The following is an 11,309-nucleotide window of genomic DNA, read 5'->3' on the forward strand; positions in this document are numbered from 1 at the left end:
CACAAGGAAGAGGGTCCAGAATGTTTCCAAGAGTATCTGCAATGAAGCAGACACTGTCGTGTTGATGATAAAAGGGCAAGAATGCAAAGTCAGTAGCCCTTGATGCAAGTCGACAGAGAAGTAATATCCTTTATAAACACACACCCTGTTACTTCACCAGCGATGTTCTAAGAACATTAAGGAAAAGAGAACCCACCCTCTTTTCTTTTAATCTTGCTATCTCCCTTGGTTTCCCCCAAATGGGCATGTATTAAATATCTTCTGTATAACTTATTCCCCACCATGAAACTTCATCAAAATGGAAAGAATCCAATTAATCTTCCTATTTATTTTTATTTTTTTACTTTTATTTTTTGCTTGAAATATTCAATTTGTATTTACTGGTCGTCCATTACATTCTTTTGGTAGGAAAAGATATTGCACTTCTAAAAATGTATCAGAGCATCATTAAGTCAGAGTGAACAGGTAGGTAGAATGTATACTTTCCGAAGACCCCCTCCAGCATTTGCAGAAAAGCCCCCAGGATTTCACCTCTATTTCAACAAACCATTGCCACGCTGCTGCTGCAAGATTTTAAAATACAGAGGAAGACATCAGTAGTCATGAGCTGTGCGCAAGGTTGTGTTCCCAGCTCATGATTTCATTGTGCAGATGGGCACAACAATGACAAGGATGACTGTGCATGCAGCAGCGGCGATCAGAGCAGCTATCTTGCAGACCTTGGCGCGTCTGAATTCAGCTTCTTTACGTTTTAGTAATGAATCGTAGCCTGGTGTGTAAATATCTTCCATCCAGTACTCTAAGTTGTTTGGGTTTAAAGACTCTTGCGTCTAAAAGTGAAGAGAAGATGTTAGAAACATGGTGAATACTTGCAACCAGGTCAAAGACGTTTTGACAATCATCACTCCTGAAGCACTTAAGAGTTGTCTGCAGCTGGGAATTAGAAATGACTGAGTGGCACGACACTGCCCACCAGCCCTATGCCCAAGACAGGCCACCAAGGACTCATCCCACACATCACAGAGGGCACCGGCCCCACCCTCACTAAAAATCTCGCGCTAGTTTTGAAACAGAAGAGTCCAAGGATCTTCTATCTGTAAGTAGGCAAAATAGGAAAGAGACAGACAAGTCTCTACACTTCAAGGGCATACAACCAAGAACAGGTGGGCCTCACTGGAAACAAGGAAAGTCGCTGGAAAACATTCTCTCCCATCAGGTTTTAAGAACAGATCAGATTTTAAGAACAGGTTTTAAGAACAGAGTGAAGCAAGGCCATCACTCTAAGTTAGTCCTCGTCTTTAGGAAAAGCTTCTACTGAAAATCAAAGGCACCTCCAAGATAAGCATTTCAAACAAAATAAAAAATATTTCAACTTCAAACATTTGTCTGAGCCGGTGAGACTACCGCTTAAAGTCAAGGTCTACTGACTCGTGGTAAATCGTCCCCTCCCCAGCCCTGCCTTGGTGACAATTCCAGACTTGGTGCAGCTTCCCCAAAGAGAGAGCTCCCAGTGACATTTGTCTCTGGGTCCCCCTGAGATTAACGAACTGCCTGCAGGATAAATATCATGTTGAACCTGTATTGCTCATGAATCCCACACCACATTGATGGTTATAATCAATTTCCATGAAGAAAGGCAGTGTTCTCATTTTATGGTAAGCATTTAGCAATGTGAGTGTCACATAAAAGCAACAACACATTGCAGTTACAAGTGAGGTCACCCAAATCTTTGAACCACAAACAAAATATCCACTTTGAAGATTTTCTTAGATTGTTTAGTGCTCATAAATATGGGCATGTTAAAAATCACACACACACATACATAAACACAGGCTCAAAAAACAAACCCTTCAAAACTTAAAAAAAACCCAACTCAGTTGTACCATGTTATTGGCGGAATAGCGATGATGCTAATACATGCTAATGATTCTCTGCCTGCCCTTATAGACCCATTTTCTGCACTTTTCCACCTTACTCTGGGCTCCCAAAAGAATGGCCTGTGTGGACTCATCCTAGGGGCTCCCCTGCCCTCTGGTTCCCATGTTAGTTCAGCCAGTAGAGACAGGAGAGCGAGGTGGAGGTATTTCTTCCCCCAGCTCCCTTCCTGCTGGGCTGCAATTGGTCCACAGCCCAGATACCATATCAGTGCCCGCTCCCAGAGCTGTGGGTCTCAGCGGGTTGCTGAAACAACCCCCTTCCCTCGGCCCTTCAGATTCAAGAGTGGCAACAGCTTCTCACTGGGTGCTGGCCTCTGGGTGCTTCCCTGGCACTTGCTAGCCCCCTAGCCCTGCTCATACCACCTTACACAGGCTACTCTTTAGCCTTCCCCATCACCCCCTTGAGGAGGCCAGCTGCCTTGCCAGAACAACAAGCGAACCACGCACACCTCAGACTTTCCTGTTGCTCATGGTCTTTCAGTACAGGGGTCATCACCCTATGGCCTGCAGTCTAACCCCAGGCTGTCTTCATACAGCCCCTGAACTAAGAATGTTTTTTCCATTTTTAAATGATGAGGAAAAAAACCCAAAAGAATAACAATATTTCATGACAGGTGAAAGCTACATGAAATGCAGATCTCAGTGTTCAAAAATAAAGATTTGTCAGAACACAGCCATGCCCACTCATTTGCAAGTTGTCTGCATTCCAGGTACAGTGGCAGAGTTGAGTAGGTGTGACAGACCATAAGGCCCACAAGGTCTAAAGTATTTACTATCTGACCCTTTACGGAGAGAGTTTGCCAGCGCCTGTCCTAGAACATGCTACATATCCTTGTACAACGGAAAGAAATGAAGGGTTGGGGTTGCTGAAAATCTCCCCATTTTCCCTCCTCACTAAGGCATAATGTTTGAAGACTGTTGTTGAATTTTTCAAGTTATCTGGAGGTAGAGAAGGTGGCACTGGCTACCCAGGACACCCATAATGGAACCCAGGACACTCTCAATGCAGGAAAAGTCCTTCATGAGCAGGGTGCTCTGTCCACCCTTCAGCCTTTGCAGAAACCCCTGCTACTCCTCTGGGGGAGTCCGAAGAGCCTCTCCCCTGTTCTGCCTCTCCCCTGAGCAGAATTGCCACCCTGATCCAGCGGTTAGAATGTCTGTTCTTCTGCTTGAACAACAGCTCTTCCCCACCAAAGCTCTGCCTGCCACCCAGGCACTGGGACCAGTTTGCTCTCCTTGGCATGAAAACCCTTTTACAGTTTAATGGACACTCAAGAAGGTAGACACGGACCCAAGATGGGCATATTTTCCTGGAAGTCTTGCTTGCAACAGTAGGTGATGTGGCCCCCAAAGGCTGGGCTCAGTGGAGGGCTGGACCAGCGAGCCCTTCCCGACCTGGCACCTTGAAGATAGGCTCAGGACATTACGGTTGAAACAATCTGTTCTTCTCCCCAGTCTTCCCAGGGCTGGCCCAGAAGGTAACAGTTTGTAAATGACACATTAGATTTTGTGCCGTGCTCCCTCTGGCTCACATGGAAGAAAATTGGCTTCCTTTCATAGTTACATACACTTTATTATGAGCTGGGATTCGACCTGTGAAATAAACTATTTTTAATTAGTTTTTTCAACAACTACAAGCTTTTTTTTCAACAACTGCAAGTAGCAGAGAGGTAATACCGAGGTTTCAAGGGACACAGGAGGTATACACAGTTATTAATTAGGCCTGCCAAACACTGGAAATAAAAAAGGGGGGGTGGCTAGACGGGGTTTAGTGGCTCACGCCTGGAATCTCAGCACTTTGGGAGGCTGAGGCACAAGGATTGCCTGAGCACAGGAGTTCAAGACCAGCCTGGGCAACATAGTGAGACCTCATCTCTACAAAATCAAAATTTTAGCCAGGCATGGTGGTGCACACTTAGCCAGGCATGGTGGTGCAGTTCCAGTTACTTGGAAGGCTGAGGAAGAAGAATCGCCTGAACCCAGAAAGTTGAGATTGTGGTGAGCAGTGATTGTGCCACTGCTCTCCAGCCTGAGCAACAGAGTGAAACCCGACTCACAAAAAAAAAAAAAAAAGCATGCACCTTTGTCTGCACCCTCAAGGGGTCACCACTGATGGCAAATTTACCTCTTGACACCAAGGGACCCCAAGAAGATTGTCCAGACTTAAAGTTACCTTAACACAGTACCTGAGTCTCTACAAAAAGGTGAAAACAAATGGGGTGAGGCCTTACTGCCCTCACCAAGCTTTAATGCTCGCTGTTTTGCTGCAAACACCCTTACAAGACTATGGAACATTCTCTTTCCTATTTTGTGCAACTGAATGCACTCTCTGTTGCATTGTTAAGCAACATCACCTAAAGTTCCGTAACCCAAATACCTATTTACTTTATACTTTTTATGCTTTTGTTTTCACACTTATTAACATTGGTACATTCAAAGCGCACCTATCTGTAGGGGCGAAATCTGCCAGCTTCCTTCCTCCACACATTTAAACAAGGTATTTCTCAGTCCATGACTCCTTCAATTAATCTGACTCTTTCCAGGTCATCCCATGATACTGGTGAAATACTGATTATTCTGCCAGTTTGCACGTCTGGGTCTTTTCTGACCCACCGGTGGCTCTTGGTATTCTAATATCCACAGATCAAGGTGTGATACCCACAGCAAAGCTGCACAGGACCCATCTGGGGGGAGCCAAATCCTTGTTGAGCCTGCTTGCCAATAGGAAGGTGACAGAAGAGGGAGTGGCCTGAAGGGACAAGGGTCACACAGTACCCATGGGGACATAACATACATGCATGGAGAAAGAAGATGAGGCAGGGCTCGAGGGGTTCCTGATGTCCCCACAACTGTCAGGGTCTGGCCAGAGCTGCCCCTTCCCATGATGGCCCTCATTTAGGACCCAAGATTAACAAATACTTTTGCCACCATTTCTGTGTGTGTGACACGAAGCTTCTCTGAACTCTTGTCAACAGGAAAATGAAATGGTGCAGCAGTGACAGAAGAAAAAGATTATGAGACTTATTGCAAGATGGTCCAGTACAAATATAGACTTGTGTGACCTGGGGCAAGATATTGAGCTTCCCAGGGCCTCAATTTCCTCATCTGCAAACTGAAGATGGCCATACCGCTTCCTGCCATGCAGGCCACTGTGCCTGGAACTGAGAGACTGCCATAAAAAGCACGTGCAAATGATTTCAGCATCGTTGACCAGCCCCCAAATGCCTTCTTTTTCAGTGCCTACTTAATGCCAGATACTTTAAGTATATAATTTTCAATTCTCGCGATGACTCGCAAGCTGGATATCCCCATTCCCCAGGTGAAGGGGCTGGGCCCTCAAGTAGGTGAAGTGGTTATGCCAGTTCACACAGTGAAGGAGTCCCAGATGGGAACCCGGTGCTTCCAGAATGTACAGTCTTTTCTCTCTGCCACTTTTCACCTCCCACAGCCCCCCTTTGTCTTAGGGGGAGGTCATTTCAGAAGAGTTTTGCCCTACTGACCCCCACAGACATCTCCTGTCAGCTGTGATTCAAGTGTGTGCTCATTCTGGGGCCTGGACACGACTGGCACCTTTGGTGCTATGGCTGCCTTGCTGCCCACGGAGTTAAGCCCACAGGTGGGGACAAGGCGCTTCCTTTGCTCCTGAGGTGACAGGGAGACACAGATCAACTCGGTGTTCATGGAATCAGGTGGAGCTGCCCACCAAAATAAAAGCTTGGTCAAAACCCAGCCCTGTCTGTGAGTGAACAACAAAAAAAAAACAAACAAAAAAACATGCCCTCCAGCACAACTGCATTCACAGAGCTTCCGGGGATGGCTCTTACCTGGGGCTGCTCCGTATGGAAACATAATCCATAGCATGGCTCCCACAAATATGCTTATCCCACGTGCTACATATGGAAGGAGAAATCAGCTTGTATTTCATTAAGCAGTTTGGCTCAGGTCTTGTGAGCAAATAGAATCCGCACTTGCTATAGTCTTAAAGGCATCATTAGCAAATCAGATGGCCAATGAATAAGTAAATACATAATATATCAAACATTCCCACTGCTAAACGTTTACAAATAAGCAAAACAACAATCCCCTTGTTAAAAGTCGTCTGTGCTATGATTTATTAACGTCCAGAATTCCACGGTGGGGACCCGGGGAGTTGAGGGGTGCGGGAATGGGTTGATCTAAGTCATCTGGGATCCATTCCTGCATTTGCCGGGGCCCTGTTGGGCTTACCCCAACCCTTACCCCGGGATGGAGAGAGGCTCACCTGCAGGTCCAGGGCGGTCAGCTTGCCCTTGTCGCCCGCATTCCGTGCGTACTCCTCGATGGTCCAAGAAGGCTGGCCCCGCTTCACCTCGGCCAACTCAGTTAGTCGCATGTCCGTGTACAGGGGGTTGCTCTTCATGTGGGCCTTGAGGGAGGCAGGGTAGGGGTGAGGGCTGAACACCTGCTCCACCAGGAAGCCGTCTTTGGGCTGCTTGGGTAGTCGGTGCTGCGGGGGGATGTCGTACTGCCTGTCTGCCTGCAGAGGGGCACAGAGAGGTCCAGACAAGTGGCACAGATGCCCCTGGATTTCACAGTGTGACTGGTGGCCAGCAGCTTTTTATCACTAGGTCCTGTAGACATCTGGGTCACAAAATGCAGTTATTGACAAACAAGGAGAAAGGATGAAAATATACTTATATTTGGGGAAATTATCTGGAGAAAGCTGATGACCACAATGGTGCTAAGATGAACTAACACATCTGTGCTGGGAAGAGGTTATGTAATCTGATCTTATGTCATCCCTAGCATTATAAATCCCATGAGAAAATGGAACCCAGAAAGACCCACCATTGTGGGTCATTGTGGTATTAATGACCATTACCACAAGTGGTAATGAGTAGAGCTGGGACTTAAACTTGATCATCTGGCTTCAGAGAGTCTTAGCTTAACTGGTGATATGACTCTTTCTTATATCATTTTGTACCTGGTACAAATGCATAAAAAACATGGGTCATTCACTTCCTCAAGGAGCTTGCTGAAGCTCCTTATGCTTCAGCATAAGGAAGGAATGGAGCCAGAAAGCATACGCTGGGAGCCTTTAGTGACTTTCCCAGGTAGCAGGTGGGTCTTTTTCAGAGACACCTGCACGGTCTTCAAGAGAAGAGAGCTGTCACGGCAAGAGTGTGGAGGCAGGACAGTGCCTAACACAGGTGGCAATCATTTATGCTTGATGCACAATGATCATTTATGTTTAATGCATCCCAGGGGACCATTCTCAGTGAACATGTTAGAACGAGGATCTTTTGAGTCTTGCTTAACTTCAGGCTCTCAGATCTCCACATAGATGGCCCTTCCTCTAGGAAGCACTTCCTGACTCACCAGAACTGGGTCAGGGCCCATCTATGAGATCCCTTAGGACTGTGTCCAGAACCCTCTGCCAGCATTTGTCACATTAAACGATAACTGCCTATTTGCCCATCTGGCTCCTCCACTTAACTGGGAGTTCCTTGAAGGCAGGGAACTGCCTTGTGTATCTTTTAGTCCCCTGCTCCAGCAAAATAGTACTACCAAGTAGAAGACACTCCATCAGTCATTGCCAAAAGGATAGAAACCAATGACATGAAGTCATGTGTATGAAACAGAGGGGAAAAAAAAAAGTTGTGTATGTGGGTAATAGAAAGAGAAAAAAGACTAGGTATGGTGATTCACGTCTGTAATCCCAGCACTTTGGGAGGCCAAGATGGGAAGATTACTTGAGCCCAGGAATTTGGAACTAGTCTGGGCAATAAAGTAATAACTCATCTTTGAAAAGAAAAAAAGAAAAAAAAAAAAAAACGAGTCCAGCCTGTAGTCTCAGCTACTTGGGAGGTTGAGGCAGAAGGAGCCCAGGAGTTCGAGCCTGCAGTGAGCTGTGTTTGTGCTACTATACTCCAGTCTGAGCAACAGAGTGAGACCTTGACTCAAAAAAATAAATAAATAAAAATAAAAAAGGGAAAAAGAAAAAATAAGATGTGAGTCAAGGTGAGTGTGCATGAGGAAGAGAAGGAGAAGGAGTCTAGGGGACAGGAGATGAGTGTTGATATATAAGAATGTGGCGTGTACACGGGGTGTATGCATGTGAGTGTGTGTACCATATATATGCACAAGCCTGGAAGCACATGCCCACCTTTTAGTAAACCCAAACCACTGGCTCTTGTCCAAATGCAGCATAACCTTTAGCTCTTCCAAACCATCAGGGTTGCTGACACTGACACAGAGAGTGCAGGAAAGACTCTGTCAAGCCCACACAAAAAAAGGAGGTTCCCTCTTATTTCTAACTCACCAAAGTCAAGTCCCATCTAAGAGGCTTCCCTGGTCTTATCTACTCTGTTCATCACCACTACCCAACACTCATGGAGCACCTACTGCATGCAGGGCCTGCCCCCAGCCGGGGTAGGGAGAGATGGCAATAATAATAACTATGGAGGAAGCCACTGCAGGTGTAGTTACAAAGAACCAAGGGCTGGCTGTGTGTCCACCACTCCACTCAGGGCTAAGTGTGCATCATCTCATTTCATCTCCCTAGTCTCGTTCTGAGGTTGTAACTATTGTTACCCCCCCCATATGGATATGGAAACACAGGTCAGAGAGGTTAAGAGAGACCCAATGTTGTATAGTTGGTAAGTGGTAGAGCCAGGGTTTGAACCTGTTGTCACTTCTAAGATGGGAAGTTTAATTACTGTCTTTGTCTGCTCCCACCATGGAGGAGTTTGTATTCTCAGGGGACAGTCAGTATATTTGTGTCCACCATATCTGAACAAAGAGGACGAAAAAGGCTAAGGATCAGAGACCAGCAATAATCCCTAGGGGAACTTCCAGAGACTTATTAATTAAGAAGTCTTAAGAGAAAATAGGGCTTAGATTAGCACAGAGGATGTGGACCAGACTGTCTTGGTGAAAGAGTCATGTGGAAAAAAAGGTTGACAGTGGAATAGGGCCTGGGCATAACAGATGCTCAACTAGTGTTTACTGAATGGATGACTGAATGGATGAGCACAACTACTTTGAGAAAAAACAGATAGATGTGGTACAATAGAGCCTTCCAACAGGGGAGAAGTACATGAAATTCAAAGTGTTTCAAAGGCCTTGAAAAGTTTGAAGCTTGTTGCTGTGGCAAAGGGGAGCCAAGGAAGAGTGGGAACAGGAGGCCCTGCCCAGCCACAGGGAGTGGAGTGTTAGGAAGGTGAATGGAGCAGTGGTCCATGAGACAGGTGGAAGGGGGTGGGGCGGGTGTGCCCAAATGTCCCAGGTGGGAGGAGTTAAGAGTTGGGACTCTTAAGGGTTGGGCTGTAACTGGAAAGGAAGGCAGAGATGCAAGAACTATCACAAAAGATAAACCCACAGGGTCTGGTAGCTGAACTAAATGTGAGGGAGCCAAAGAGGGAAGATGAAGGTCAGAGGGGGCCTCCCCAGTTTGAAGAATTACTAGACCAGTGACCCCCCCACCTCAACCAGAATGGAAATAATGAGAAGGAACACTGCCTTTGAAGGAACAGAAACATCTGGTTTGGGACCCATCGATTTTGACATGAAGGTAAGATGTTTAGGGAGAACTGGCTGTCAGCAGTTTGTGATATGGAACCAAAACTTGGAAGCTGGGCCTGTGCTGGTCACCACCTTGGGAATCACCAGCCAATGGAAGGTAAGAGTCACAAACCAGGAGAGAGAAATGGGGACACAGGAGAGGACAAAATAAAGACAGCTTATCCCAAGTATCAGCAACTTCGTGTTGCATTTTGTAGGCATTTCAAGTGGATCTCAAGCTTGTGGCTCTTCCTGTTGGCTTTGCCAGGCTTTCCCATTGGATGGAGTGGAGACACGACTAGTTCAGTTTAACTTGATTACTTCTATCTAGCCATTTGAACCAATTTCCATCTAGCCATTTGAGTCCTCTAAACAGCCACTTTTCCATGATATCAGATGCAAGGTTCTAGAAACCAGGCACCTAAGAGACAACAACACAGTAACCAGAGGAAAGGACTGTCTCCAGTCCTGTCAGAGTAGTAGCACATGTCACACTCTGGTTGCTCTCCAACAGCCACTGTAAGTGGCTGCAGAAGGACAGAGCGGTGCCCAGCACGAAAACCAGAGGTTTGGGGAACTCAGCCTTCTCTGGCTCAGAGTGTCAGCAGCTGCCACAATTTTCACTCCCTCTCTCTGTCAACACAGTTCTTGGAGACCTCACCAGTAGAGCCCCCAGGATCAGTCCAATGACCTTTAGAGGCAGGAAATGGAATGGACACAAGTAACAAACTGAAATTGCATCACCTTGGCCTGAAAGGGGTCACTGTAGCCTACTTAGAATGTCACAGGTCCCATTGCAACAAATCATCCTTATGGCAGGAGACAAGAAAATGAAAGAATTTGAGCAAAAGTGTGAGCATTGATTCTAGAACTGATATGGTAAAGTCTTCTATACACATGCAAAAGCACTCAGGCTCACATACAAAGAACATACAACATCCCACATGTAGAGACAAAACCGTAAAAAGAAAAGCAAGGCACCATATTAAGAGTTGCTGTCAGATGGGCGCAGTGACCCACGCCTGTAATCCCAGCACTCTGGGAGGCAGAAGCAAGAGGACTGACTGAGCCCAAGGTTTCAAGACCAGCCTGGGCAACTTGGCGAGACCTCACCTCTACAATACATCAAAAAATTAGCGAGACATGATGGCACACGCCTGTGGTTCCAACTACATGGAAGGCTGAGGCGAAAGGATTGCCTGAGCCTAGCAGGTCGAGGCCTCGGTGGCTGGGAGTATGCCACTGCACTTCAACCTGGATAACAGAGTGAGACTCCAACTCAAAAAAAAAAAAGAGTTGCTGCTGTCTTTGCATGGTGGAAGGTGGAACTATGAATAATTTCCTTATGTATCTTTTTTTTTCTAGTCAACAATTTGTGTTGCAATGAACAAATTATACCATGCATTCACTGAAGTCCATGAAAGGGCCGTATCAGATAGCACCCTTTAAGTCATGTCCCTCGTTCCCTGTCTGTGTCCTGCTGTTTCAGAAAGGACAGGAAGATATCCTTGGTGATGCTTGCCTGTTCCGACACATCCCCCATCCTATGAAAATCTGTTCTCACGCCACCTGTCCAGGGCTCCCGACTGTACTCTCTGCTGTCGGCAACATCGCAGCATGTGCTCCTCCCAGCTGACTGACAGCTTGGCAGAAAATACAACCTGCCTGTGTTTTTCTCTCTGTTCCAATGTGCAAAGCCTGCCAAACCTGGAAAGATAACTAGCACATGGAGACCGGGCCTCTTTCTTGCTTTATGCAATGGTCAAGGCTTTATTATTATTATTATTTTTGAGTCAGGGTCTCACTCTCTTGCCCTTATAAGCCTCGACC

General features: G+C 46.4%; 1 protein-coding gene across 1 annotated transcript in view; it reads right to left on the minus strand.

Annotated features, from left to right (window-relative positions):
• Positions 1 to 632: 632 nt before the first annotated feature.
• Positions 633 to 11,309, minus strand: part of KIAA1024 (KIAA1024 ortholog) — a 35,873-nt gene continuing 25,196 nt past the window's right edge. The window contains exons 3-4 of the mRNA XM_008058359.2: positions 6,199 to 6,453; positions 633 to 830 (exon numbers count right to left, since the gene is read on the minus strand). Coding sequence (XP_008056550.1) covers positions 633 to 830; positions 6,199 to 6,453 — 453 coding nt within the window. The remainder of the gene's footprint in view (positions 831 to 6,198; positions 6,454 to 11,309) is intronic.

This window comes from Carlito syrichta, unplaced genomic scaffold (assembly GCF_000164805.1).
Source record: "Carlito syrichta isolate Samal-C Ts95f unplaced genomic scaffold, Tarsius_syrichta-2.0.1 Scaffold303313, whole genome shotgun sequence".
Lineage (NCBI taxonomy): Eukaryota > Metazoa > Chordata > Mammalia > Primates > Tarsiidae > Carlito > Carlito syrichta.